The 27,342-nt window shown below is 56.9% G+C and overlaps 2 protein-coding genes across 9 annotated transcripts in view; both read left to right on the forward strand.

Moving 5' to 3' along the window:
* Positions 1 to 8,327, forward strand: part of ATP2A3 (ATPase sarcoplasmic/endoplasmic reticulum Ca2+ transporting 3) — a 46,196-nt gene extending 37,869 nt beyond the window's left edge. For 2 of the 4 annotated variants that reach the window (XM_032615547.1, XM_032615544.1), the window contains one exon: positions 8,196 to 8,327. In XM_032615547.1, the coding sequence (XP_032471438.1) occupies positions 8,196 to 8,296 (101 nt within the window). In that variant the 3' untranslated portion in view covers positions 8,297 to 8,327. Of the gene's footprint in view, positions 1 to 1,592; positions 2,992 to 8,195 lie in introns of those variants that run through there. The other 2 variants (XM_032615545.1, XM_032615546.1) reach the window with 2 other exon arrangements.
* On the forward strand, positions 7,121 to 23,084 carry P2RX1 (purinergic receptor P2X 1). Of its 5 annotated transcripts, XM_032615553.1 has the most exons (13): positions 7,121 to 7,657; positions 8,196 to 8,587; positions 17,225 to 17,372; positions 17,676 to 17,747; positions 18,199 to 18,268; positions 18,510 to 18,606; positions 18,910 to 18,990; positions 19,260 to 19,401; positions 21,052 to 21,179; positions 21,613 to 21,703; positions 22,124 to 22,189; positions 22,429 to 22,530; positions 22,641 to 23,076. In XM_032615553.1, exons 2-13 carry the CDS (start codon positions 8,451 to 8,453, stop codon positions 22,704 to 22,706), a joined length of 1,200 nt encoding a protein of 399 aa, XP_032471444.1. In that variant the 5' UTR covers positions 7,121 to 7,657; positions 8,196 to 8,450; the 3' UTR covers positions 22,707 to 23,076. The 5 variants fall into 5 exon arrangements, 4 of the variants coding, with proteins under 4 accessions (XP_032471444.1, XP_032471443.1, XP_032471445.1 ...); XM_032615552.1 differs by lacking the exon at positions 7,121 to 7,657 and having other exon boundaries at positions 8,313 to 8,587; positions 22,407 to 22,530; positions 22,641 to 23,084; XM_032615554.1 differs by lacking the exons at positions 7,121 to 7,657; positions 22,124 to 22,189 and having other exon boundaries at positions 8,313 to 8,587; positions 22,641 to 22,841.
* Positions 23,085 to 27,342: the final 4,258 nt, after the last annotated feature.

Raw genomic sequence — 27,342 nt, forward strand, 5'->3', positions numbered from 1 at the left:
CAAAGTCCCCCACATCCTCCGGGGGATGTGGGCACCTTCGTCTTTAAGAGCTTTCCCTAGCCAAGAGGTTCCGCGTCTTCTCGAGAAAGCTGAAAAGTGAGAACGTTTCTCAGCCAATGGGAGAAGCCTATGTCTTGGGCACTGTTCCAGTGCTGGCTACTGGATGATGGAGGATTTGGCTTGGGTGGGGGAGGGGAGCGGGCCCCTAGCAGGACCGGGTAGGTTGGAAGGACTGGGGAGGGAGCAGCCCCTACTGGGCCAGGGTTGGGGGTGGTTTCTAGAAGAGGTGGGGTTTGGGCAGAGGTTTGAAAGGGGAGGATTGAACTTGGTGGAGAAGAGGCTGGGCTCGAAAGGCTTGGCCTCTTTAGTGGAGCTGGGGCTTGGAGTGCAGGGTAGAGGGCTGAGGCCAGAGTGTGGCAGGGGCCTCGGATACCAAGGTAAGGACCCTGGACGTTATCCTCAGGTCAGAGGGAGCCACAGAAGGGAGGAAGCATGGGAGGGACTGGGGTGACCATGGAGGGTAGATGGGAGCGAGACTAAGGGCAGGGAGGCTGGTGGGCCTTGTTAAGCTGGTTTGGGAGGGAGACACTGAGGCCCAGCCCAGGGTAAGCTGGTCCCGGAAGATGCCTCCACCTCCACCATTAACCTGAGATGTTGACTGTGGTCCTGGTGAAGCTCGGCTTGTGAGGGTGGTGCTCTGCTCTCAGGAGTGGCCATGGGACCCCCAGGATGGACACAGGCTGGGTATCTGTGGCCACATCTGAGAGGTGGGGTGGAGTGTGCCCGCTGGCAGCCCAGGCAGCTATGCCCTGTGCAGCCGCAGTCCCTCGGGCCTCCTAAAGGCAGACAGGGCAGGGGTGAGACAGGGGACTCTGTTACGTTCCCAAGCCAGCCTGGTGGCCTTTTAGGGAAGTTTTGCTGAGGCCTGATGCTCGTGGCTTCCCCATGATTTACGAGAGATGTGTCCTGGGAAGAACTGTGGATGCTGGGTCAGTCCCAGAGGGTCAGGGGCAGGGGCCTCTTACCCCACCTCAACTGTCAGGCGGAGGCCTGTGGGCCAGGCTGAAGGGAGGGGAGGCGTGGAGAGACTGAGTGGGGACCGATCTGGGAGGGTTCAGGATATGGAGCAGGTTTGGAGTTTATTCTGATGGCAGTTGGAGAGCCACTGAAGGGAGTGGTGGGCTAGGTCTGTAGTGCGATGCCAGGGACAGGAGGTTGTTGGTGAGAGGCCTTGAGTCCTGGTGGGGGCAGTGGAGGAAGAGAGATGAAGATGGTGAAATAGCAGGCCTGGTATGTGGGATGGGCAAGGAGTAAAGGATGGCCAGGGTTTCTGGACCTCATGATGGTAGGTAGTGGTTCCCCAAACTGGAAACCAAGAGGAGAATGTGCATCAGATGCTCTGAGGGAGTTGATGGAATATGTGGGGTGAAGGAAGCTCCAGGAACATCCAGGGGGTGTAGCGGGGCTGGGGGCCGACCGAGAGATACCATGGGAGAGTGGGGCTGTCCCAGGGAAAGAGGAGGACAGAAGGAACCAGTGTGGATGTGTGCTCTCATACGTACATCTTAACACGCTCTTGGGTTTTCTTCCAGAAGAGAGTGCCGGGAGCAGAGTGGAGTTTCCAGTGTGTACCTCAGAGTGATGGTGCCCAAGCCTTCGTCCCCCGAACCCCCCCTGCCTGCACGCTCACCTGCTTGCTCACTGGGCCCTGCTGAGGTCGGGGTGGCCACCTCCAGGCCCATCCCGGGGTCTCTGTCCCTCTCCCATCTCCCTGGGGGCTCTGTAATTCAGGTCTCTAGGGCTCTCCTGGGCAGTTCATCCCTGAAGCTGTGGCCCAGGAGCTACAACCCGGGCAGGGCCTGCCCAGAAGCCCGCAGCAGAGCCCTCCTCCCCAGATCCACAAGCGCGCTCAGGAGTCCGCTTCCCCTTCCTTGGAGGCAGGGCATTTCCTTGGTGACCTGCGTCTCTGCATAGACAGAGCTCTCCTGGGAGCCACTCTGGCCTCTCCCTCAGTGCCTGGGCTGGGGCCTGGTTGGTCCGGGGTGAAGCGGGGACAGCCAGGCCCAGCTGTGCACAGCGAGGGCGGACGGCCCCCTGCACTCTGCTTCCACGGAGTCAGCTCCCGAGGGCTTGCGCCTGTTTGTGTTTATGTGTGCAGGGGGTGGAAGGCTCAGAGAGAGGGACACGGGAGCGGGGGAGGGGGGCGGAGCAAGGACCCCCTTTCCTGGGAGATGGCCAGCCTGCCTGCCTCAGCTCGGCGCACCCCCAGACTCAGGTTTCTCTGTTCCAAGCCGACAAAGCACGCGCCGTCTTGGTGCTGCCTGCTCTGCCAAGCGGAGGACGATTTGCCTTCTGTGTCCCTGGTGCCTGAGACCCGAGCCGTCCTCGGGTCCCTGACCACTGCGCCTTGACACCCTGACCCAGCGCCTGGCCGCGTCAAGGTCTGCATGGCTGCGTGATCCTGAGTCCCCACACCCATGGGCCGAAAGGACGTCCTGAAGAATGGTTAGCTACCCAAGGGCACGTCCACTCCCTCCCTTCCGATGATGAGAAAAGAGCGTTTGCGGGACACAAGTGTTCTCTTCACTCAGCTTTTGCCCCTCCAGCGAAAATTAGCTAAGAGCAGAAGAAGCAGTGAGTAAATGGCCGTGCGTCCTCGCCCCTCCTAGAGAGTGTACAAAGCGATTATTTTATGTGTAAATCAAGACCCGCATCCCTGTCCTGGTCCCCAGAATCAAAAGGCCCCCTGGGCCCACCTTGCAGACAAATGGGCTCCACGTTCAGTAGCCCCTCCGCCCACACTTCCGCCCTCCCCTCGCTTGAAAGTGAGAGAATCAGAGTTGGGTGGGACTTTCCTGGAGCCCCCAGAGATTCTCTGCATCTTTCCTGCTGGGGGAACGGAGGTCTCGGAAGGGGGAAGGGCCCTGTACCCACCTGCTGACGTGCAGTCTGGTAGAGAAATAAAGGTTGAGTGTCTGGGGCAACAAGGGCCATCAGCGTGTTTCCTGGAGAGCGGTCCCCCCTCTGCCCCCTCGGTGTCTCCCTGGGGGCTCCCACCACCTGTGCCCCCTCCGCCAGGAGCAGTGAGTGAAGGTCTGGGGCTCCGATGCCAGCCGGAGGGAGATCTCATCCTCAGACAGGGGGCGGGGAGCCACGCCCCCATAGCAGAGGCCTGACTGCCTTCTCCTCACGTGTAAGGCACTTGAAAGTTTGTGCATGTGATCAAAGCCCTTTACACGCGATTCACAGGGAGGTGAGGCTGGGAGGGGCCCGTGACTCCCAGGGGCAGGGCTGGGTCTGAAGCCTGAATATCAAGGGTCACTTGCTCCCCACAGAGGGGCCCCCGGCCCTGGCTGTTCCAGGGGTCCTGCGTCTCCCTGAGGTAACACCCGCCTCTTGTCCTTCCCAGCCCAGCTCAAATGCACCTCCCCGAGGCTTCCTGAGGCTCACACTGTCCCGGGGCCTCGTGAGGCTGCTTGACATTAACTCCTGACTCGCCCAGGTGGCCGTTCCCTCCAAAAGTGGGAGCTCTGGGAAGGGAAGAGCCGTGTTCCCCTGCCTCCCTCATTTCCTCCTCTGAAAGGAGGACTCACTGCCCTCCGAAGGGGACTCAGGCCCTGCCCACAGGGCCAGAGGCAGGAACAACTGTATAGTTTGTGGGGCTCAGTGCAAAATGAAAATGGGGAGCCTCTTGTTCAAAAATTAAGAATTTCTTAACAGTGGCAGCAGAGCAATACACCAAGTGCGGGGCCCTTCTGAGCACAGGGCCCCGTGTAATGCAAGGATGGCACGTCCAGGAAGCAGGCCGTGACCAGAGGAGACAGGCAGGACCCACCCTTCGGAGCTCCTAGGCTTTATTTAGGAGACAGGATTTGACACACAGAACACAGCAGAAGCCGGGGATGGGCAGAAGGATTCCCTCTTGAACAAAATCCGTCTCAGATCACAAAGCCTTTTTATATACCTTGTCTCCGGGTCCTCAACCAGCTCCATGAGATGGGCCCGGCAGGGCGTAGGGCTCCGTCTTACAGATAAAGAGCCTGAGGCCCTCTGAAAGTCTGACCATCAAGCTGGCCCTCATCCTGACGGACAGGCAGCGAGCGGCGCTAAGATGGGCCTGGGGTGCTTACATAGGAGGCAGGCGGGCTCCAGTGCTTCTGGCAGCCTCTGGGGCACGTGGCCAGGCCTGCTTTGCCTCCATCCCCACCCAGCCCTGCCCAAGTCCGGCCTTGTCCAGCCCACAGGACATGGAGCCCGATGGGCCAAGGTAAACAGAGGTTTCCTACCTCACGGCCACTGACCCAGGAGGGAATTCCGGGGAAAGCCCCGGCACACTTCGCACTGGCTCGGGGATGGCAGTGACCAAAATGCCCATGGCCTCCCCCACCCCCTCCAGAGGCCAGGATTTTGTGGTCCTACGGACCCCCACACTGCACCCCTCCCAGGAGGGATGGATGCCCATTGGGGCTGCACTGGGAGAAGTAGAAGGGCAAAAACAGGAAATGAAGATGTGTCCACGCAAAGACCTGAACCTAAGTGTCCACAGCAGCTTTATTCATTGTAGCCCCAAACTGAAAACAGCCCAAATGGCCATCAACAGGGGCAGGATAAACAAACTGGCATGTCCATACAGCAGAATACCCATATATGCAACAGAATGCACGATGCTTAAAACCCTGGTGTGAGGAAAGGAAGCCAGAACCAAAAAGAGCCCATACTGAGCGATTCCACCTCCATGAAGTTCTAGAAAAGGCAAAACAAAGCTGTAGCAACAAAGCAGATCTGTGATTGCCGGGGGCTGGGGGTTGGGGAAGACCGACAGCAAAGGGGCAGGAGGGAACGTTCAACGGTGAGGGATTGGGGAGGGGAGGGGAGTTCCATGCATTTGTTGAGACTCATCAAACTGTGTGCCTAAAATGGGTACAATTTTTTGCATGTAAATTATACCTTAGTGCAGTTTGATTTAGAAGAAAGAGAAAAGAGGTGGGAGCCAGAGGAAGTGGCGGTCACGCGGCTGCTGTTAGGTGTAGCGGCTTCAGCGTCGGCAGGGGGCGGGCCTCCAGGTGTGTGCGCAGTGTTTGTGGGGCAGTGGCCCAGGCCAGCCCCAAAGAGTCCCCACATTCCAGGGGAAGAGAGAGGCTGAGAACCAAGGGGAGATGGCCCAAAAGCATGGAGGAGAACCAGGGGGTCGTGATGCCTCAGACACTCGGGCAGGGGGGCTCCAGCTGGATGGAGGCCCTTAGTAGGGGATGGAAGAGGCCAGAGAAGCCATGCAAGATCTGGGCAGTGAGGAGAAGCCAGCCTGGGGACCCCCGTAGTGGCCTCCCCGTGGATGCCTGCCCTCCCCTGGACAGTCCAGTTAGGCCAGCCCAGGGCCCTGTTCCACAGCGTCTGAGAGGCTGTGTGAACACTGAGGCTGGACCAGCTGGTGTGGGAGCTTGGACCGAGCTCCTCTCCGGGCAGAGGCGTGGCCCCTGCAACCTTGGGACCCTGAGTGGCCAAGGAGACCCACTGGAGCCTGTGCCGACCTCCTTGAGGGCCCGGGCTGGCCTCCAGGGTAGGCACACAGGCCCCCTCCACCCTCACAGAGTGGCTAAATTTAGCCAGCCAGGGGAGGTCATCTTGGGGCCAAGCTTGGCAGCACTGCCTTGCCTCCCTACAAGGCCCGGCCCAGTACCCGCTCAGGCCATCCGGCCTTTGGGCTTATAAGGCAGGTCTGGCGGCTCTGAAGGGCTGGAGTCTTAGGGTGGGCTCTGGGCCAAGATCTCAGACTTTGGGGAGCTTCCTTCCCGGCCACCAGCAGATACGGGAGCTAATCGTTGTGTGACCTTGGGCAAGGCCCTTAACTTCCAGATCCTCAGTGTCTTTATCTGCAAAGTGACAATTCTTGAGCCTCCATCACGGGGCTGCTGTAAACAAAAGCCTGCAGAATTCTAGGTTTCCTTCACTTCCCAAAATGCCTGGAACAAACACGGATATCTGCCCCTGGGGATGCTGAAGTGGGGGCCAAGGGCGGGAAAGCACAGGCCTCAATGGAAAGATGCACTTTAGAACCAGTGAGAGGGACATCGACCCTATCAGCTGCCTGTCTTACTCTCGCAGAGTGATTCACGAGAAAAGGAATTTGGGGAAAGAAATGTAATTGCTTTTATTTTTTTTTGTTTTGGGCACATTTTTGGTTATGATAACATCCCCAGATGAGACTGTCTTCCGGGGCATCCTGTTTTCTGAGTGTCAGGGTCAGAACCGAGGCTGTAACAGGAGCACGTGTGTGTGCTCCAAGCAAGTCTGTCTGTCCATTGGTCCATCTGTCTGTCAGCAAGCCTAGCTCCTTGGAGGAGGAAGAGGAGGAGGAGGCGGGGGAGAAGGAGGAGAACATGGTGACGGAGTGAAGGGCACAGACACAGACTGGAGAAGGACTGCCTGGCTTCCCTCCTCCCTCCCTCCCTCCCTCCCTCCCTCCCTCCTTCCTTCCCTTCCTCCTCCCTTCCTTTCCCCCTCCCCTTCCCCCCCACCCCAATTTAGTGCCTGCCGTCCTCCCAAGTGTGGTGTGCTGTCCTGAGAAGTGTGGATGGAGTGGGAACACAGAGATGGCCCAGACACGGTGTCAGCATCCACCTCACCCCCACTGCAAACAGTTCATGTCCAGTGCCTGCTATTCCAAGGGCCATGAGGTCAGCTGGGAAGAGGACAGGCCCGTTTGTCTGAGGTCAAGACCAGGCCAAGGGGATGTGGCTACCTCCGCTCTGCCTCCCAGCATCTCTGGATTTTCCTTAGAAAAGCCAGGGCGTGGTACTCACCAGCCCCTCTTGAAGGCAGCATCCCCGGACAGACCCTTGAGCCTGAGATTAGCGGGAACTCTGTGTTGGGTGAGGCTGATCTGTTTGATGGGGGGATTGAGCTAGGGTGCTGGAGGGGCCCTCTGTGGGGACCCCTTGCTGTCTAGAAGGCAGCTCTACTCAGACAGGAGGCTGGGATTCCCAGCCCCGGGGCCTGGCTCCTTGCCCAGAGTGATTTCCCAGCTAAAGGCCTGCCAGGAAGAAGACTCCCATCAGCCTTCAGGGTGGGGCAGCCTGGACGGGGCGGGCAGGGTGTGGGGGAGCCCCGAGGACACCCAGCCTAGGTGGAGGGAGGGCCAGGGAGACCTTCCTGCTTCAAGCGGGGGCTTCCTGTACCGTGCAGGGTGAGCTTGGGCAATTCATTTCTCCTCTCTGAGCTCTAGTTTCCTTACCTGCAAAATGAGAGGGAGGTTGGGAGTTAGCCTCCAGCTCTGATGCTCGGAGAGTTAACACAGGACCTGCCCCAGCCCAGCCCCCAGGGCCCCTGCTTTCAGGGCCTGGGTTGGGGTTGAGGGCAGGGGCTGCAGGAGTGGCCTCAATTTCTCTGTCCTCAGTGTTGTCAGGACCCATCCCCTGGCCTCTACCTATGAGGAAAGTCCCGTTATTGCCCCATTTCACGGATGAGGAAGCAGGCTCAGGGAGGTGAGGCAAGGTACCCAGGCCCCCACAGCAAGCAGCACAGCCAGGGGTGTTCACTGAGGCGGTCTGATGTCAGGCTTCCCCTGCTGGGCTCTGGGAGCCCCACAGTGATGTGTGACAGACGCGGCCCTCGCCTTGCCTGGGTTCCTGCGCCCTGTGCTGGTTTCAGGGTAGTGGAGGTGCGGCCAGGACAAGAGAGGTGGGGGGATGGAGATGCCAGCCCGACCCTGAGGTTGATTGGGCACGGGCCAGGCTCAGACCCAAAGGGATGGGTGGATGGAAGGTGGTCTATAAGGGCGGGGTGGGGGTCCTGCCACAGGTTCAGGAAGTGTCAGGCAGCTGGGCTGGAAGCAGCCCTCCTTCCTCTCTGCCCTCCTGGCTGTAGACTCCCAGGGTCTGAGCTTTCCACCTCGGGGCCAAGGTAGGGTGGGGAGGATGTTTGGATACAAGATGGGTCCCTGGTTTGGGGAGGGCTCCAGCCTGAGGCTACTCCACCCAGGCCCTGGCCTGAGCCCCCAGCTCTGTTCTACCAAGCTCGTGGGGGGCAGACAGCTTTATCTTTGCCTTGTGACGGGTGGCCCACGGTTTCCTGCCAGCAGCTCCCGTTTCCGGAGGCCCAGCAGGGCTCAGGCGGAGCCAGGAGGGGCAGTGGGGCCGGGCCTGGGTGGCCCCCCTGGCCCCGCCCCCGCCTATCTTTGGGAATTTATTTGTCCACAGGCACAGCTGGTCCACAGTCCATTGCCTGCCAGGGGCCAAGAGCGGCTCTGACCACCCAAGGACTCTCCCTCCCAACTCAAGTGCTGACAACTGACCTCTGACTCCTGACCTCTGGCCTCACCTTTCCCACCCTACTCTTCCTAAGGGGCTGGAAACCTCTAGAAACTTCGCTGTAGACTTGGGTGTTGACGCCTGGCTCACCCCAGGAGCCAAGGCCGTGCAGGGGGCTCGGTCTCAGCCCCCAGCTGGGCCACCATGGCGCGGCGGCTCCAGGACGAGCTGGCCGCCTTCTTCTTTGAGTATGACACTCCCCGAATGGTGCTTGTGCGCAACAAGAAGGTGGGTGTCATCTTCCGCCTGATCCAGCTCGTGGTTCTGGTCTACGTCATTGGGTGAGTCTGGACGCCCTCCCTGCTGCCCTCCTGCACCAACCCCCAACCCAGGCCTGTCCTCCAGGCTCTGTGATGCTTCCCATGACCCCAAAGAGCCCCTCTTTCTCTCCATGGCCTGTCATGCTTCCTGACAAACCTTTCTGGTGCCATTCAGAAGGAAGGGAAGCCTGCTAACCCGCTGCCTAGATGGGGACACTGGGATGGGGGGCAGCCCTGCCTCCGGTCATGTGGTGAACAAGAGACAAAGCCTCTGGGCTCTGAGGAACTGACCCACTGCTAATGGTTCCCTCAAGGGGTGGGGGGCGTCAGAGACCAGGGCCCCAGCCAGCCCCAGCCAGAGCCCTTCCACTTCTGACCTCCCAGCCAAGCCACGCAGCTCCTGAGAGATGGAGGCCGCACCCCACTCTACAGGCCAGAGTGGGACGGGCCCTGCTCTCACCTGCCCTGACTAAAGTAAAGGCATCCTGGTCTATTCCAGAACCTGAGCAGAGAAACCTGCAAATTCAGAACACCTGGTGCCTTAATGGTGGCATGTCACGCAGAGGTGGGAGGTCCGTTCTGGTCCCGGGGAAGACAGCTCCTTTCTGGGCATCGTGGGGCCTGTCCCACCGCCCCAGGGGTGCAGGGGCAGAAGTAGGTGGGACTCCCCTGTGGGCTGCTGCTCTGGGAGCCACGCACAGGCCATCTTCCTGAAGCCGGTCTGGCTGTCGGGCAGGTGCTTATGTGGTCACACGTGTGTGTGGTGTGTGGATGCGTGTACGTCGTGCCCGGGGCTCTGTGTGGGGTGCACGTGCCCTCGTGTGTCTGGGCACGAGCCTATCGGGTGTGGCTGCTGGGGGTGCCCCTGGGGCTGGGCGCCCCTGTGTCAGGGACACTATGTCCACTTACAGTGACTCCACAGAGGGCTCCTGGAGGCCTCAAGGCCACTGAAGGGGGTTCAGCCCCCGCTGGGGGGTCTGGGGTACCCAGAAGCCCTGCCCCTCTGGTCTCCGTGTCCCCGTTTTTGCTGTGAGACCAAACTAGGGCGGGCTGGCCAGGAGGCCAGTGACCACCTGGTCCCCCCAGGGCCTCTGACATCCAAAACAACCTTCCCTCTGCCCCCCACCCCCCACCCCGAGGCCCCAGAGCTGGTTGGGTGGAGCCAGGACCACGACCCAGCCCTCCGATACCTTTCGGACTCTGCCTCCTTACTGTTCACAAACCAGTTTGATATGTGCGGTGTCATTGAGCTTGTGAGGGAAAGAGACCCAGAGGGGAGCAGTGGGGTTTCCAGGTCACACAGCAAGTCAGCGTCCAGGCCCAGTTAGAACTGGGGCCTCCTGATCCCCAGCCTTAACTCTGCCTTCTCTTCCCCTCCTCACAAGGGCTCTGAGAACCCTTCTAATGGGACCCCGTTGTGTTTCCACCATTAGCCACACTCCTGACCCTCCAGCGGGGCGAGAGCTTGCCCACAGGCCCAGCGCATCGCTCCCACCAAGAGGCTGGGAGAACGTTGTACTCACCGTGGCCCCCATGGTTCCACATCTCTGCTTTCGGGTCAGCACTGCCAGACCTCCTTTTGTGTATTGGTGACAGACTGTCAGAGGGAAAGGCACAGTCCTCCCACCCCACCCCCAGCTGCAGCAGATGCCCCAAGCCACCATCCAGTCCTGAACACATGCCTCCAGTGACGGGGACCTCACTACCTGCCTCCTTCCCTTCCTCTCTCCCAAGACAGTGCGCTCAGTTTCCAAATGGATGTGGCCTCCTCAGTGTCGGTGAGACTCAGAGACACTGAATGATTTAGCCTGGTTCTCACAGCTAGGAAAAGGCTGAACCAGGATTTGAATCCAGCTGTGTGACTCCAAAGTTGGTCTTGATATCCTGGAAAGGAAACATGCTCAGAGAGGGGCACTGACCTGCCCCAGTCACAGAGCAGAGGAAGGCAGGCAGAGTCCCTGGAAACACCCACCAACCCCCAGACTCCAGCTGGGGCTGCCACTCCTGCTGTCTCTGGTGCCGCCACTCCTGCTGTCTCTGGTGCCCTCGTCTGGCCACTGCCCACTGCTGCACTGACCGCTCAGCTAGGCACCCGCAACTGCTGACCAAACCCAGCCTGCACTTGGTCTTACAATTTCAGACCTCAGTTTCCCAGCTGTTCCACGGAACAGGGGTTAGGGGACCCCCTCCAAAGACATTGTCTGCAGGCTCAATAATTTGCCCTTTTCTGAGGAGGGATGGCCTTCCTTTAATTGCCCCCCCTTCCCAAGGGCCCTGTCTGTCAGACTCTCTGGTCCTGTGGGCATTGCAGGGGCACAGAGGGGAGCATAGAAGAGCCAGACACCTCAACCCCAGAGACAGAGAGATAGTCCAGATGGGGGGTGGGCAGACACAGAGACAGAACTGGACAGAGGGACAGACATTGGAGCACAACACTCAGATGAAGAGAGAGGCCCTGAGGCTCAGATATGGAGAGGGAATTATTGAGACAGAGGCAGAGAGGCTGAGATGCTGAGAACTCGAACAGGCTCCGAGGAGGGAAACTGAGGCTGTTTTCTCTGTCAGTCACAATCCTCCGGGAAGTTGAGGGCAAGTGGAGGGAGTGGACCTGAGGCCCTGGCGGCCTGAGCTAAGATGTCACTCTTTTTATCTCAAATTGGGATGGTTTAATTTGCCGTTAGAGCTGTCTCCTGGGAGGTGATGAGCTCTCTGTAACTGGAGGCGTGCAGGCAGTGGGCTGTCATCCATGACCTCGCAGGCCCATACAAGAGGTGTGTTGGGATATGTCCCTGTCTGGGGGGCTCTGGCTGCACACACAGGAGGGTCTCAAGGGGATTTATGAATGCCGCTTGGGGAGGGGAGCCTGGGAAGACTTCCTGGAGGAGGTGGCACAGTGGTGGAACCAGCCTTGAGCAAAGGCCTGGAGACTCTAGTCCAGGCAGACCTGCTCTTGGCTTTCCCTCAGGCCTCCTGTGCGCCCCTACACAGAGCTCATGAAATCACATGCCTCTGATCTTGGAGTGCACCAATCAGAGATAAGGAGAGATACAAATTATTGCTGGGAGAGACACATCCAGGGACACTTCCATAGCATCTTCTCTGTGCCTAGGCCTGTGTCAGGTTCCCTGGGACAGAGGTGGGGTACAGGGTGGGCAGGGGGAGAGAGAGAAGCTGAGGATGAATTAGCTGGAACTTCTTGGTTCCTAGGGACTGAAACCCAATCAAAATGGATTAACAAGGGAGGATGAGGGTATTAACTGGTTTGTGTAACTGAAAAATCAGTGTGGGCTTCAGGCCTGGCTGGATCCTCCCTGATGAGGATGCAGGAGCACATTCTATGGGAAGATGAGGAATTCAGGTTGGTCCCATTGGGTTCTCCAAGGAAGCTAGCCAGGATCTTCTCAGCTCCGCTTTCCTCTGTGGAGGCCTCATTCTCAGGCAGGCTCTCTGCCCTCAGAGTGGAAAAATGGCCACCAGCAGCCCTGGGGCACAAAAGCGTCTTCTCCTCCAGAGTTCCAGCAAAAGTCCCAGGTCCAGCTCTTATCAGCTGCGGTTGGGTCATGTGCCCAGCCCAGAACCAGTTGTTGTGGCCAAGGAAAGGGAATGTCCTGACTGGTGGAGCCTGGTTGGGTACCCACCTCGCTCCAGGCACTTCTGCTGGAAAGCAGAGTGTGATCGAAGGTCCTGGGGCAGGGAAGGAACACCCAAAGAGTCACTAGGGCTAGGCTGAGGGAGCATGAATAGAGACTGGGAGAGGAAGTGGAGGAGTGAGCAGGGCCACTGGCTCAGGCCTCTCAATGCTGAGTTGAGGGATGTGGGCTTTCTCCTGCAGGTGGTGGGGAGCCATGGAAGGGTGTCTAACAGGGGAAGGCCCAGGGCCGGCAGGTGCTGGGGTAGGGGGTGGAGGCCAGAGGCAGGACAGCTGTGAAGAGGCAGCAGTGATAAGAGGTGAGGGTGAGGCCAAGGCAGAAGCAGCGAGCATGGAAGACAGGTCATCATCCCAGTGGGCCCCGCACTGGGGGTGGCCACAGCTCAGCTTCTACCCACCGTTGCTGCATCAGGACATGTGCCCAGCATGGCCAGAGTTCCTGACTTCTCAAGAGCAGTGGGAAATTGGAAATTATGGGTGAAAGGAACATCTCTTGGTTTTTCGAGGTTGGTGATTCAGTCAAAACACTTAAAGACATAAATCATCAGCCTGACTTGTCTGCAGACTGCATGTTGATGAACCTCTGAGCCCCGGTGTGGGCCCCAGCTCTGAACTCAGTCCCTCCTGGGCCCGGAGCCTGGTCTTGCCTCTCTCCAAGGATGCTCTGCCCAATAGCACGTGGCCCAAGGCTATACCCTGTATCACCAGCCACACGACCTGTCCTCCCTGCCACAGGCCAGAGCTGCCCCGGCATCTGCCCCAGCTCCTCTTGTGTCTCAGCCTCCCCACAAGAAGCCCTCTGGGTTCTTTGATGAAAGCCAAGGGGAGATGGGAAGGATGGAGGGATGCAAAGAATGGGGGCATGAGAGGGAGGGTGCCATGTCCAGGCTGTGAGCCTGGGGGTTGGGGCAAGTATGGCGCCGTCCTTCAGGATGAGGGCACCAGAGAAGCGAGTTCTGTGGGAAGACGAGGCATTCAGTTTGGTCCGGTTGAATTTTTGTTTTGAGATAGATTTCACAAGTCATAACATTCACCCTTTTAAAGTACACAAGTTGGTGGATTTTAGTGTAATCACAAAGTTGTGCCACCATCACCACTATCTAATTCCAGAACGTTTGCACTATTCCAAAAGGAGCCTCGCACCCCTTAGCAGCCACTCCCCGTTGCGCCTCCCTACCCCTTGCTCTGCCTATTTTGGACGTTTCATAAAAATCAAATCGTACAATATGTGGCCTTTTTGTGTCTGACTTCTGTCACTTAGCACCATGTTTGCAAGGTTCGTCCACGTTGGTTGTAACATGTTTCAGTTTTCAGTCCTTTTAATGGCTGAATAATATTCCACTGTATGGAAATTCCACACTTAGCTGGGCATTTGGGTTGTTTCCACTTTTTGCTTATGAATAATGTTGTGAACATTTGTGTATAAGTTTCTGTGTGGACATGTTTTCCGTTCTCTTGGGTATTCGGTTCTAGGAGTGGAGTTGCTGGGTCAAATGGTAATTCCATGTTTAACTTTCTGAGGAGCTTCCAGACTGTTTTCCAAAGGGTCAAGTTAAGTTGGAGGTACCTATGAGATGTCTAGGAGGGTAGGCAGGGCAGGGGGGAGGAATCTGTATCACCAAACAGTTGGAGATTCAACATTTGCGTAAGTTCTTTTTTTTTTAAATGTTTATTTATTTGGCTGCACCGCGTCTTAGTTGCGGCATGCAGGATCTTCGCTGGCATGTGGGATCTAGTTCCCTGACCAGGGATCAAACCTGGGCCCCCTGCATTGGGAGCATGGAGCCTTAACCACTGGACCACTAGGGAAGCCCCTATATAAGTTCTTTGAGTGCAGAATTTTGGTTTGTTTTTCCTTGGCACATAATAGGGGTCCGATAAATAAATATCTGTTGAATGACTGAATGTGTGGAACTGAATCTCAGAGGAGAGCGCAGAAGTGGAGATAAAAAATCAGGGACAAAGTGTGCCCGCGACAGCACACGCAAGGTTCTGCCTGGGCTGAGAATGGAAGCCAGAGGATGGGGACAGATCGACATTTAAGGAGGGATTGGTGAAGGAGGACCAGAGACCGTAAATAAATAGGATTATTTTATCATGTGCTTGCTGTATGCCAAGCACTGTGTTAATTTCCTTAAAAAGAACTCATGGGGACGTCCTCCACACCATCACCTAGACTCTTTTTCTTCCTGGAGCCCAGCCCACGGCTCAGTGAGGGGAAGAGCCTTGCTTGTAAATATCTGTGGAACGATCAGCATCTTTGAGGTAGGTGCCTTCACCTCCTTTTACTGAGACAGCTAGTGCTCAGAGAGGTTTAGTCTTTAGCCTGAAGCCACACAGCTGGTGAGTGGCGGTGCTGGTGTGTGAACCTTGGCCTCTGTGACTCCAGAGGCCACACTCTCAGCCACTCCACCATGTGGCCTCTTCCACAAGGGGCTGTTGAAGAAGAGAGACTACTGAGGACGAGGAGGAGAGAATGGAAAAGAGAATTTCTGGAAGGGGAGGGGCTTCTGAAGATGCCACTGTCTTGGGCATCAGACCCCCTTGGTGGCCTTCCTGGGGTGTTGACCACAAGACCGGATCAAGGAGAGCATGGCTTTGGAGGGGCAGGCCTGGCGCCATGGTCACTCTGGTATTATCAGAACCGAGGTCATTGATGTCAGATTTGGGCCACAGGACTGACAGCCCCTGGGAACGGACACAGCCTGGAATGGCTACATCAGCCCCAGGGCACAGCCTCCGTGTGGCTCCTGGCAGACACATTGATGCCAGACTGCTCAGTGGAGGGGCCAGGGTCCTGGGCTGGGGAGCCTCGAGCCTGGGTCTGCCTCTGACTCGGGAGGGACACTCCCTCAGCCCTCAGTTTTTCTATCTATACGGTGAGGGGTTGGTTTTGAGCAAAGAGAGGAATGCTGCTACTAGGATGTCAGGGATGGGGGTGGGGGGGCCAGGAGGCAGGCCGGTGACCTCTGTCTCCTGCAGCGTGTTCAGAATGCAGAGCAGCTCCCCAACATCCCCCTCAGTAGCAGCTTCACACTTGGACATGGAGCCAGAGGCCTTCCTGGAGGAAGGAACCTAAGGAGACTGGGGGAATAGGTGATGCCCCACCCCCCTGACGGGGCTGGAGGCAAGCAGACAGGCTCAGGCTTTGTCATGCCTCACCTGCTGCCCTCTGAGACCTGCAGGGGGCAGCAGTGACCACGCTTAAGCTTGGAGGGGTTGTCTGGGCTCCAGCCCCAGGCTTTGGGGGTCGAGGGGGCTTGGAGAAGGAGAGGAGTAGACTATAGGAGGGGAGAGGACGACATTGGTGGGCTGCCTTCCTGGAGCCTGGAGCAGGGAGACAGCCCCCAGAGAGCTAGTGGTGACTGGGAATAGGAGGCCTGGAGAACTCTGTCATGGGTCCTGAGCTCTGGGGGACAGAAGAAGGGCTCTGAGCTCTGCTTTGGACGGGTGGGCTAAAGGTAGGGTGAGGGGTGACAGGGGCAGAAACACACCTCCCCACAGTCAGCCACAGCCACAAGTGTGCTCACAGATTTGCCCTGGAGATACACAGCTACACACTCTGATGGATACCATGGACACACACACACACACACACACACACACACACACACACACACACACAGAGTTACAATGAATCGCCAAGATTCTTTCCTGAAGGAAGGGGACCACACCCTGGAGAGAAGTATTATCCACAACTCTCACTTGTAGGCTACGGAAACCAAACCCAAATTGGCTTAAATAAAGGAAAAGAATTTATTAACTTGTATAACTGAAAAGTCCAGAAGTGACTTTTCAACATGCTTCAGGTGTGGCAGGATCCAGGTGCTCACGCAACATTGTCAGGAGTCTGCCCCTCTCCATCTACTGGCCTGGCTTTTCTCTAAGCTGGCTTCATTCTCAGGCTTGCTGTCTCCATGAGGTAACACAGATGACTAACCATACCTTGCTTAGCCACCCAACGGAGAGGATGTTTCTTTCCCAGTAATTCCCAGGAAAATTCTGGCTGCATTGCTGAAACTCCTCAGGGTTGTGTGCCCATCCTTAGACCCATTGCTGTTGCTAGGGCAATGGAACATTGATTGGCAAACCCTGGTCATGTGCCCCCCACTGTGGGGCTAGGAGGGAGGTTGACCCCACTAAACCTCCCAGATTGGAAGTGGAGAACCCAGAGGAGCAGGGGTTCTTGATGCTGGGAGGGGAAGGCCAGAATTTCCTGAGAAAGCTGGGAGACCTCCAGCCTGACCCACACCCACAAGGGCCTCATCTGGGGCCAGATGCTGTGAGCCCTTCAAAGGGCCACTTGCCCCTCTGGTTTCCCTTCCAGTCAGTCCCCCTCCCCAAGAGCTCCCAGCGTGGCTGAGATAATAGTAGCTAATGTCTATACAGTGTTTAGCCCATGCCCGTTTCCATTCCAAGTGCTTTCACAGGCATTAACTCACAACATAAGTAGTATTGGTACCATTATTGTTTACGTTTTACAAGGAAGCTGAAACAGAGAGGGATTTGCCCTAAACAGAGACTAGTTTACCCCAGCTCATACAGCCTGTGAGATTCAAGCCCAGACTCTCGGGCACCAAAAGCCAGGCTCTCGGCCATCGTCATACTCTGCTGTTTCTCAGTGGGAAGAGCTCAGGAAGGAAGGAGATAGGGATGAAGCCTGGAGTCCAAGCAGCTTGGCCTCCAACAAATGCTACTCTTGGAAAAGGCTCTGAAAGAGACCTTCAGGGGCTCTGCTCCCTGGCCAACCAGTAAGAGTATTTTCATAGTGAAAAGAATGGTAGAACCCCAGGCACAGGCCAGCAGGGGGAGCAGGTGAGGATTTCCAGCCTCCAGTCCAAGATGTAGCTTGAGGAACGGAGAGTGGCTCAGAGACGCGTCTGGGGAGGGGAAGGGAAAGGACTTGACACGTCCAGCTGGTGCCGGAAGGGGCGGTGGCCCACAGCCTCATGCCATCCTTGAATGACTCCGGCCCACTCTGGCCCCTCTGCCCCCCAATCCCCCTGCAGGTGGGTGTTTATCTATGAGAAGGGCTACCAGACCTCGAGTGGCCTGATCAGCAGCGTGTCTGTGAAACTCAAGGGTTTGGCTGTGACGAAGCTCCCAAGCCTGGGCCCCCAGGTCTGGGATGTGGCTGACTACGTCTTCCCAGCCCAGGTGAGCAGACTCGGGGGTGCACCTTCCACCCACAGGGCTTGCTGGCTCAGAGCTGGGTTATTAGGCTCCGTCCCACCTCCCTGTGGGACCAGCCTAGCTCCTCTCTGTCTCTGGGCCTCAGATTCCCTGTGAGTGAGGGGCGGAAGCAGCCTCATAACATCACCCCAGTCTGATGTCGTGGGTTATGGAGGCTGCTGGGTGTCCTGTGGGTTCTGGGGGCTTGCTAGGGCAGTGCTTGGGTTCTTGGGGCTCTTCTCCCAGCTCAGAGCCCTGCCCTCCCCTCCCCCTGCCTCTCACTTCCAGGGGGACAGCTCCTTTGTGGTCATGACCAATTTTATCGTCACCCCCTGGCAGGCCCAAGGCCACTGTGCAGAGGTGAGGACTGTTGCCCATCCCCCCTTCTTGGACCCACAGGGGAAAATAACATAGAAGAGGAGGCCCCCTTGGGCATTGGAGGGGAAGCCAGGTAGGCTTCCTGCGGCACCACAGTGGTGGAATCTCAGGCATAAGTTCACACACAGGAATGGCCCACCACTGGCGGTTGCTGAGGCTTCCCTCCCAGCTGTGTGCCAAGCAGGATGCCTCAGTGCCTGCCCAACCCCCAAGCCCCAACCTCCCCTACCCCTGCTGTGACATCAGCACTAGGGCAGCTGGGCATGAGCCCAGAGGGTCCTGGGAGGGGACTGGGGGAAGGAGGCTGTGATTAAGGGTCACTCCAAAGGGGTCTGAGACTCTGCCCCACACCCTAGGGCCATGCGGGGGGCGGGGGGATCTTCTTAGGACCCTACCCAGGGGACCTGGGGCCAGCAGCTCTCCCCTTCCCCAGAACCCGGAAGGGGGCACGTGCACGAATAATAGTGGCTGCACCCCGGGAAAGGCAGAAAGGAAGGCCCAAGGTAAGGTCGGCCTCCTCCTGTCCCCCTCCACAGCCTGTCAGCTCCAGGCTTCCTCCACCAGGATGTCCTTCCTGCTCTCTCTCCTCCCGCCACCTTGACCTTGGCCTCCCCTGTCCCAGAACCAGCCAGGCTTCTGCTCTTGGGCGCCCCATCAATGGGGGCTCCTAGGAGTGGGGCCTGGGGGTTCTCCTCTGCACCCCCAGCTTGGGGTGGGCACCCAGGGGTTCCACCCTTGCTCCAGGCATCCGCACAGGCAAGTGTGTGGCCTTCGACGACATCGTGCATACGTGTGAGATCTTTGGCTGGTGCCCCGTGGAGGTGGATGACAACATCCCATGGTAATGCCCTGTCCTTCCAGGGAGCTGGGAGCAGGGTCCCCAGCCCAGACTAGAGGAGCATCTGGATCTGTGCTCTGTCCCCCCTTCTTCCAACCCCACCCTCACCCCATCTGTGCAGCTCAGGCCAAAGATGCCCCAGCCTCTGCTCAAGGGGCCTGAGAGTCCACATTACAGCATGCCCACCCCTCCAATGACTCAGGAAGATCCCATAGGCTCTCACAGCCCCACACGCCAAGCCCAGCTCTGGTAGGCACACGAAGGACTCCTGGGGAGGGGGCAGTGAGTGAGTGCCGTCTCCTCCAGCCCTGCCCTTCTCCGAGAGGCCGAGAACTTCACTCTCTTCATCAAGAACAGCATCAGCTTTCCACGCTTCAAGGTCACCAGGTTTGTGGGAAAAGCGGGCAGAAATGCAGGCGGCTCTCGGAGGCTGCTCCAGCCGGTCTTAACCTGTCACCTCTGTCACCCTGCACTCATGCTGAGTTCCTTCTGGAGGCAGAAGCTTGGGCTGGGCCCCTGGGGTGGGCTGCCTTCAGTCTCCAAGGGCTAGGGAAGGGGCATCTCTAGGGCCCGGGAGGGGTCCCCAGAGCTCCCGGGCATGGTGGGTGCCCTCCCAGCTGGCATGCTGCCACCACCAATGCCGTCTGCCCCTGTAGGCGCAACCTGGTGGAGGAGGTGGATGCCGCTTACATGAAGACCTGCCTCTATCACAAGACCTTGCACCCACTGTGCCCAGTTTTCAAGCTCGGCTATATGGTACAAGAGTCAGGCCAGAATTTTAGCACCTTGGCCGAGAAGGTATGGTGCCAGCCGAGTGGGGAGGGCTGGGCCCCCAGATCATCAGGCCAAAAAAGACTTTTCAGGCCCAGTTAAGCCCCGCACCACACCCAGTCCCTAGCGTGGGCTGAGCATATATATAGATCTATCCCCTAATACTGGGGGCCCCTGTGGTTCAGGCCTGTGTCCTCAGCAGGGCCTGACATGGACCTGGCACAGAGGAGGTGCCCAGAATGAATGGCCATAGGCAGATGTCACTTGGGTGTCTTCCGAGGGCCCAGTGTTTTTTAAATATTAGATACAAGCAGCTTAAATCCCATGGCCCATGGCCCTGAGAAATCCTGTGCCTGCCCAGGTTTCCTGGGAATTCTGGAGGCTGAGATGCACACAGTCACATGGGATTCCCAGAGAAACGGTACCTTATAAGGAGCACAGACCTGTCTGACTGGGCTCAGATCCTGGCTCAGACAAGTCTCTTACCTTCAGTGAGTCTGCGCTTTTGCACCTGTAAAGTGGGAGCAGTAATAGTGCAAGTCTCTCAGGATTGCCTTGAGGGCACGGGACAGCACTTCAGGGTGTCCTGGCCCAAGGCATCCTATAGGTACATGCTCCCTCGTGATCCTTATCATCCGCTCCTGTGGGATCCAGGGATGGAAATCAGCCCCTCTCTGTGACATCACCCACCAAAACAACTCACCCACAGTGCCTTTATGGAGAACACGGGTCAGCAAACTTTTTCTTTAAGGAGCCAGAGAATAAATATGGGCCACAGGTCACATGGTCTCTGTTCTAGCCACCCAGGTCAGCTGCTATAGGGCAAAGGCAGCCACAGGCAATGTGTAAACAGATTCGGCCCTGAGGCCTCAGTTTGCCAACCCCTGGAGGGGGTTTACACTAGCAACACACAGGACCAGAAAGCTGAATGTTAGTTTCCCCTGTTCCTAAAAATCTCCCTGCCACCCCCAGTAGGAACTTCTCACCCATCACCATTGTCTGTAGGCATCTAGCCTCCCGCCTAGCTGCCCAGCTCCACACGCAGCTCTCCTCTTGCTCAGCCCACCTGTCTCTGATCCTTGCCTCGCCCAGAGGGGCTTCACTTTCTCAGGTTTTCTCTTCCCAGCCCATGTCTTTACAGACTCCCTCTTTACTTCAACAGCTATTTACTTGCCTCCAGTGCTGTGACTCAGGAGTCAGTGCAAATGAGACAGACAGCTCCACCCTTGTGGAGTTTACAGTCTTGGAAGAGATGCGTTAATAATCACACAAAATAAATGTGTGGTTACAAAGTGACACATGTTCTAGAAGAAAACACAGAGGGAATCACAAGGGCATATTTTAGACTGGGGGTGGTGGTCAGGGAAGGCTTCCCAGGAGAAGTGACCAAAGGATGAGAAAGAACCAGCCTTGTGGGGAATGGTGGTGGGCGGGGGTGGGGGAGAGTGACTGCTTGTGCAAAGGCCCTGAGGTAGGAAGAACCTGGTGTATTCTAGAAACTGTCAGAAAGCTGGAATGTGATGGGTGGGAGGCGGGACCAGGGAGGGTGACGGGACCTCAACCCTGAAGCAGCTTCTCAGTGTCTCTTCTCAAACAAACAGAAAACAGCTGCACCAGCTGTAGGGCAGGAGTTCTTGATCCTAAACCCCGGATCTTGAGGGCCTGTGTCCCTGGTAGGGTGGGGTGGTAGGCATCACCATCGACTGGCACTGTGACCTGGACTGGCATGTGCGACACTGCAAACCCGTCTATGAGTTCCACGGGCTGTATGAAGAGAAAAAACTGTCTCAAGGCTTCAACTTCAGGTGCCTGCTGGGCCCCCACCAGTGCATCCTTCCTTGGCGTCCTGCGGGCTTTTCTACTCCCAGAACCCCTTAAGGCCAAGCAAGTGTCCCTGGGAGGGGAGCAGCGGATCCTAGGAAACTCCCATTCTCCCGGAATTGGCCAAGCAGGGAGCACGAGCCCGGAGGCCTGAGCCCTGCCGCTGGCTCTCGGCTCCCTTGAGGCCCACCTGGCCGGGACTGGCTGGGGAATTGCCCACATCAGGAGTTAGGGCAGCGGTCGAGTACAGCATTCCTGGAATGAGGCCTGCAATTCCCCCTCTATATAATGTTGGGGGGCACGGGGCTGTCCTCACGGACCTCTAAGGGCTCCTGTATCCCTGATGCTCTGGAAACTCTGGACCCAAGACAATTCTCCATCGCCCACCCTCTCCTGCAACCTCTCCCCTTCCCCAAGGTTTGCCAGGCACTTCGTGGAGAATGGGACCAACTACCGGCACCTCTACAAGGTGTTTGGGATTCGCTTTGACATCCTCGTGGACGGCAAGGTGAGTGTCCAGTATGAGGGGTAGCCAGAGACACACTCTCGGTTCCTTCCGGTGCTTGTTGGGTGTCTGTGGTTAGAGGCGACAGGAAGTTGGATGGGCCTCATTCAGCACTTCTATATCTGATAACAGAGGGACCCAGATGCTGTTGAGGGCAGGGCTTTCCAGCCTGTGACCACACCTCCCTCACTGTCTCCCTGTGTCCAGTGAGGGCAGAGGCAAGGTCAAAACCCAGGGCTCCCAACCACCAGCTGAGTCTCCATGCAGATACAGAGCCGTGGGCAGCAGGCTGTGGGACCAGCTACCAGTGGAGGGTGGGGAAGGCCCCTTGCTCCCGGCCCGGTCCCAGCGCTCCTGAGGAAGGCCTTTTCCACCAGACCCTCCTGGCTGTTAACCCTTCTTTCCCCTGGGCCCTGCCACCAGGCTGGCAAGTTTGACATCATCCCCACCATGACCACCATTGGCTCTGGGATTGGCATCTTTGGGGTGGTAAGTGCTGAGGTCATGGGCTCACTGCGCCGGGGTCAGGCCCTCCCCTTCCACACCTCAGCAACAAGTTTCCCATCCCAGACCTGACCGAAATTGTTCCCTATTACTGAGCCCACCCCACCTCCCTAGACCCACACACAGTATGTCTGAGGAAACTGGGGCCCAGAGCTGGGGCAGGACAGAGGTGGGGAGTGGAGGGTCCTGTCCCCACCCCCAGGTTCCCGTACGACGCCCCTCAGGCCACGGTTCTCTGCGATCTGCTGCTGCTCCACATCCTGCCCAGGAGGCAGTACTACAAGCAGAAGAAGTTCAAGTACGCGGAGGACACGGGGCCAGGGCCGGTAAGAGAGCTCCCGGAGCCAGCCCTGCAGAGGCCCCAGGCCTGCGTGTCTGTGCCGGGGAGCCAGCTGCTTCCCCCGGGATGACTTTCATCCCCCCAATGTTTACACAGGGGGCGCACGACCCCGCGGCCACCAGCTCCACCCTGGTTCTGCAGGAGAACGTGAAGACATCCTGACCTCTGTCCCCGCCTCCTACTGGACACAGCAGGCGGGGAGCCTGGTGGGGGTCTCAGCCAGGGTGGAGGGGTCTCCCCAGGAGCGCTCCCACCCTCTCGGCCAGGCAGACACCAGCTTGCCGGAAGCTCAGGGTAGACTCTGGGAGAGAGCTGCACAATTCTGGGCTCCGGCTCCAGCTCTGCAGCCCCCAAGGGAGCCTCACACCAGCCTCAGCCACTGCTGGCCCCAGGTTTTATGCCTCTCCCTCTGGGCCCTTGTCCATCCATCCTACTCCCTCATGTCTCCAGACCTCTGCTGTCCCATATGGCAGCCACTAGCCATTGGTGACTATTTAAATTAATTAAGATTGAATAAAATTAAAACTTCAGTTCCTCAAATAGCCACATGACAACTGCTGAATACACACATATGGCTGTAGTTGCCCTATTGAACCACATGGAACGTTTCCAGCATCGCAGGAAGTTCTGTTGGACAGCTCTGCTTGAACCCTTTTTCTTACTGACCCCAGATTTCCCTGGGATGCTTATCAACAGTGCTGGCACCTGGGGATTCCCTGGCAGTCGTCCAGTGTTTAGGACTTTGCGCTTTCATCGCCAAGGGGCCTGGGTTCGATCCCTGGTCAGGGAACTAGGATCCCACAAGCTGTGGGGCCAAAGGAAAAAAAAAAGAAAAGCAGTGCCAGCAACTGCGTGCACCCCAGACCTCCGGAACCAGAAACTCCATGTCTGGTCACATGATCGGCAAGCATAGCAAACTCTTCAGGTCATTTTCAGGACCTAAGTTTTAGAACCGCTCCTGATCAGGTATCAGACTTAGCTGGGGCCGGCATCCCCTGGCAGGTGCGGGCCTGGAGCAGGTGTGTGGTGTGTCTCATGCACTCCTCCCCCTCGTGCACACTCTCACCCGCACGCACAGCCCCCCTCCCTTCCACACTGTGTGTTTGAACAGCTTGGGCTCTGCAAACACAACCATCTGAACACACCTACACCCCCAGGCACAGACTCATGGTCCATGCCACCCCGCCTCTGTGGGGATGTGCTTCTCCTCAAGTGTGTCAGGCCAGGACAGTCTCTTCTAGTGATGAATCCTTACTCAGCTACCTCTGGTCAGCGTGGGAGCCTCAGCCGAATCCTGGGCTCTCTCTCTGCCGGTGAGCCAGCCCCAGCTCCCGCGGCCTGCCCGGCTCTGTGTGAACACAAGGTCTGGGAAAGCAAGGGCTGGAGTATAATAAGAGGATTGGTGAACGAGTTCAAACCTCTGCCTTCCGCCCTTTCTTCCCAGCCCTCTCTGAAACCCAGTGTCCGCAGCTGTGAAACACGGGGCTAAGCAGAGCGATCTCTGAGATCCTTCTGGGTCTCTCCGTGGGAGGTGGTGAGCTGACCCTGATGCAGAGGCAGTGCTGGGCATCAGCTCACCTCTATCCAGGGGCCGCTGTCCTGGCACGGCCCCAGTCACTGGAGATCTTCCCAACCCTCCACACGCCCCTCCCCCGGCTTTGAAAGGCCCGGCACTGGGACAAGCAGAGACCCCAGGAGTGGCCTCATGAAAGCAGGGGAGAGGAAGGGGCTGGCTTCCTCTCCCAGGAGGGAGATCGGATGGAATCCCAAAGAGGGGAGGAAGGTCTTGACTGGAGACAGTGTGGAAGGATCCTCCAGGGACCCTGCTGTGGGCATGACCCTCCGGCCAAGCAGGGTCTCTGGGCACCCCCATCACCATGCTCTGTCTAGACCAGTGTTGTCCAACACCAGTGATGGAACATTCTCTATCTGTGCTGTCCAATGTAGTATTCACATTGTGGACGTTAAGTATTTAAAATGTGGCTCATGCAACCAAGGAACTCAATTTTTTATTTTATTCATTTGAATTTAACTCGCCACGTGTGGCTAGTGGCTACCGTATTGAACATCACAGGCTAGCCCCTCCCCTCTCCCTGAGGCCCTTGGCCTCCTGCTGTCTTCCCTGGCCAAGAGCCATCCCTTGGATTTTACAAGACAGGCACTCCCTCTTCTTCCCTCCCTTCCTTCTCCAGATCTACCTGCTTGTGCACCTCCAGTCCCCTTCCCTCCCGAGTGAGCAGAGGATTCCTCCCTGGAAATCATGCCTCACCCAGCCTGGGGGCCGCCTCTCCTCTCTCCCGCTCCTCTCCTGCCTCCTCGCAGCCCACATTTCCCTGCTGCTCTGCCTGCTCTCTGTTCACTGCCACCACCATTGCAGAAAGACCAGTCTACTCTTCCCTCTGGGCCCCACCCTCTACAATTGGCCTCCATCCCCTACCCCCACTTCTAGATGCCCTTGCCAAGTTTACCAGCGGCGTCCTTGTTGCCAGATGCAAGCAGACACTTCAGCCCATATCCTGCTCAGCCTGTCAGCCTCTGACACTGTTGGCTGAGCCCTCCTTTGTTGAAAGATTTCCTTCCAGCAGCTCCTAGGACCCACCCTCTCCAGATTTTCCAGTCAGCCTGGAGTGTAGGGATAAGATAGTTTTCAATTGCAACTCTGTCGCTGTGTGTCCCTGGGCAAGTTGCTTAACTCTCCAAGCCTCCTCTGTGAGTCAGGGATAATAATAGCCTCTACTCAGGTTGGGGTAAGATAAGATGCATAAAGTACCTAGCACAGAGCCTGGCACACAGTAGTGCTCTGCCCCTGCCTCTATCCTCTCTTTCAATGGCAGAGTCAGCTAGCTGTCCCCAGGTTCTTGGCTGGGTATGTGGCTGCCTAGAATGGAAGCTGCATTTCCCAGCCTCTTCTTGCAGCTGGGTCTGGTCATGTGACTGTTATAGCTAATTGGATGTATGTGGAAGTGTCATGTGACGCCTTCTGGGAACTTTCCTTAAAAGAGAGCTGGTGCAGATCCTTTGCCTTCTTCTTCTTCATCCTTGTCTCCATCCCACTGCCTGGAATGTGTGCGTGATGGTTGGAGCTCTAGCCACCATCCTGAATCACGAGGACAAGAGTCAAATCCAGAAGTGGCTGGAGTAGTGAGTGGAAAGGGCCACATCTGGGAGGTCTTTGTGGAGCACAGCTGACATACTGTTACCCCAAAACTGGATTCACCTTCTGGTGGGTGTTGAGCCAAAAGACACAACCAAGCCAAAGAGTGGGAGAAGGAGGCGCTTACTACCTGAGGCAAGTAAGGAGAACACTGGGGATCTTTCCCAAAGCAGTGTCTCCCCGAATGGCAAAATTGTGGAAGTGTTAAGCTACGGGTACCTGCGTATTCGTGAAGAGGCTTGGGCAGTGTACGCGTCATAGAATTGGGGCAAAGGTTGACAGAAGCGTCAGAAAAGATCAACATCATCCCTCAGGTTCTAGTTGATCTGGTGGTTGAAGGGGGTTTAAATTCTGCAAAACAGCTCTTTTAAGAAAGTACTTCAGGCTAATCTAAAGTACTCAAACAGAACTGGGGGTCTTTACAACTGCTCTATTATCTTTGCCATTGTTATTTCTCCACCTGATAACAGCTGTTTTTTCCTGCATTCTTTTGTTCCCTTATGATCATTAATTACTGAGACCTGTTCAAGGACAAGCATTGTGGCCAGGGTTAGATTACAAAAACGGCTTAGGCCAAAAATGGCTTCTCTTATGTCAGAATGCTACATCTGGTTCTTTTCCTCGGGGAGCCCCTACCCCATCTGCTTACAATACCAGCCCAGGACTGTCTTCCCTGAGGCTCTTACATGGAATTTCTGTTATCTAGGTCAAAACTGATCCTACCTGGTACAGAAATTTTTCCCCCTAAAAGCAAGTGTTCTGTCCTCAGCCTCTGTTTATTTGCCCTGAAGTTATCTCAGCCTTTCCCATGGCCCTACTATGGGTCCCTTTGGACCACTCCCAAAACTGTCTCAATGGCCCAGCCCTCTTTCCTGAACTCCAACCACACACATCCAACCCCCTAATCGCCATATCAATTAATTATTCATTCATTCGACAAACATCTTTTAAGCAACGTGTCAGGCTTTGTGCTGGATGAATCAGGCATGGTCCTTGCCCTCAAGGAGCTCCCAGTCCAGAGGAGGAACAGGCAGGTAAACAGATGCTCACTTCAAGGAAGTCCCTAAGAGGACTCGCTAACCCACTCTGGGCAGTGAGCTCATAGGGAAGTGTGTCTGGCAGAAGGGGCATTGCACCAAGTTCTGAAAGGAGTGAGGCAGGTGATTAGGACTGAGGTCATGGAGGGCCTGATTAGATCTATTCTCAGGGTACTGGTGAGCCATGGAAGATTCCGAAGCAGGAGCTGACCAGTTGGACTTGTGTTTCTAAAATATTACTCTGGCCACCAGGTGGAGAAATGCAAGTGGGTGGGGGCCGTGCGGGAGGGCAATGAGGCTGCAAGGAGCTGGGAGGCCAATGAGGAGGCTGCTGTAGCAATTCAGGTGCAAGAAGATAGTGACCTGAGCCAAGGGAGGGGCAGAGAAGCAGAAAAAAGTGGGTGGATTCCAGGGATATTTAAGAAGCAGCATGGGCAGGACTCGGTGATCTACTGGTTGGAACAGGTAAGCGGTAGGCTATGATGACTCCCAGGTGTCTGGCTCCAGACTGAGACAGGGACATAAGAGGCCAGGTTTGGGGGAGTGATATGGGGCTCTGTCTTGGACAAGCGGTGGGGTGAGGTGCCAGAGGATAGATACACCAGTG

This window comes from Phocoena sinus, chromosome 20 (assembly GCF_008692025.1).
Source record: "Phocoena sinus isolate mPhoSin1 chromosome 20, mPhoSin1.pri, whole genome shotgun sequence".
Lineage (NCBI taxonomy): Eukaryota > Metazoa > Chordata > Mammalia > Artiodactyla > Phocoenidae > Phocoena > Phocoena sinus.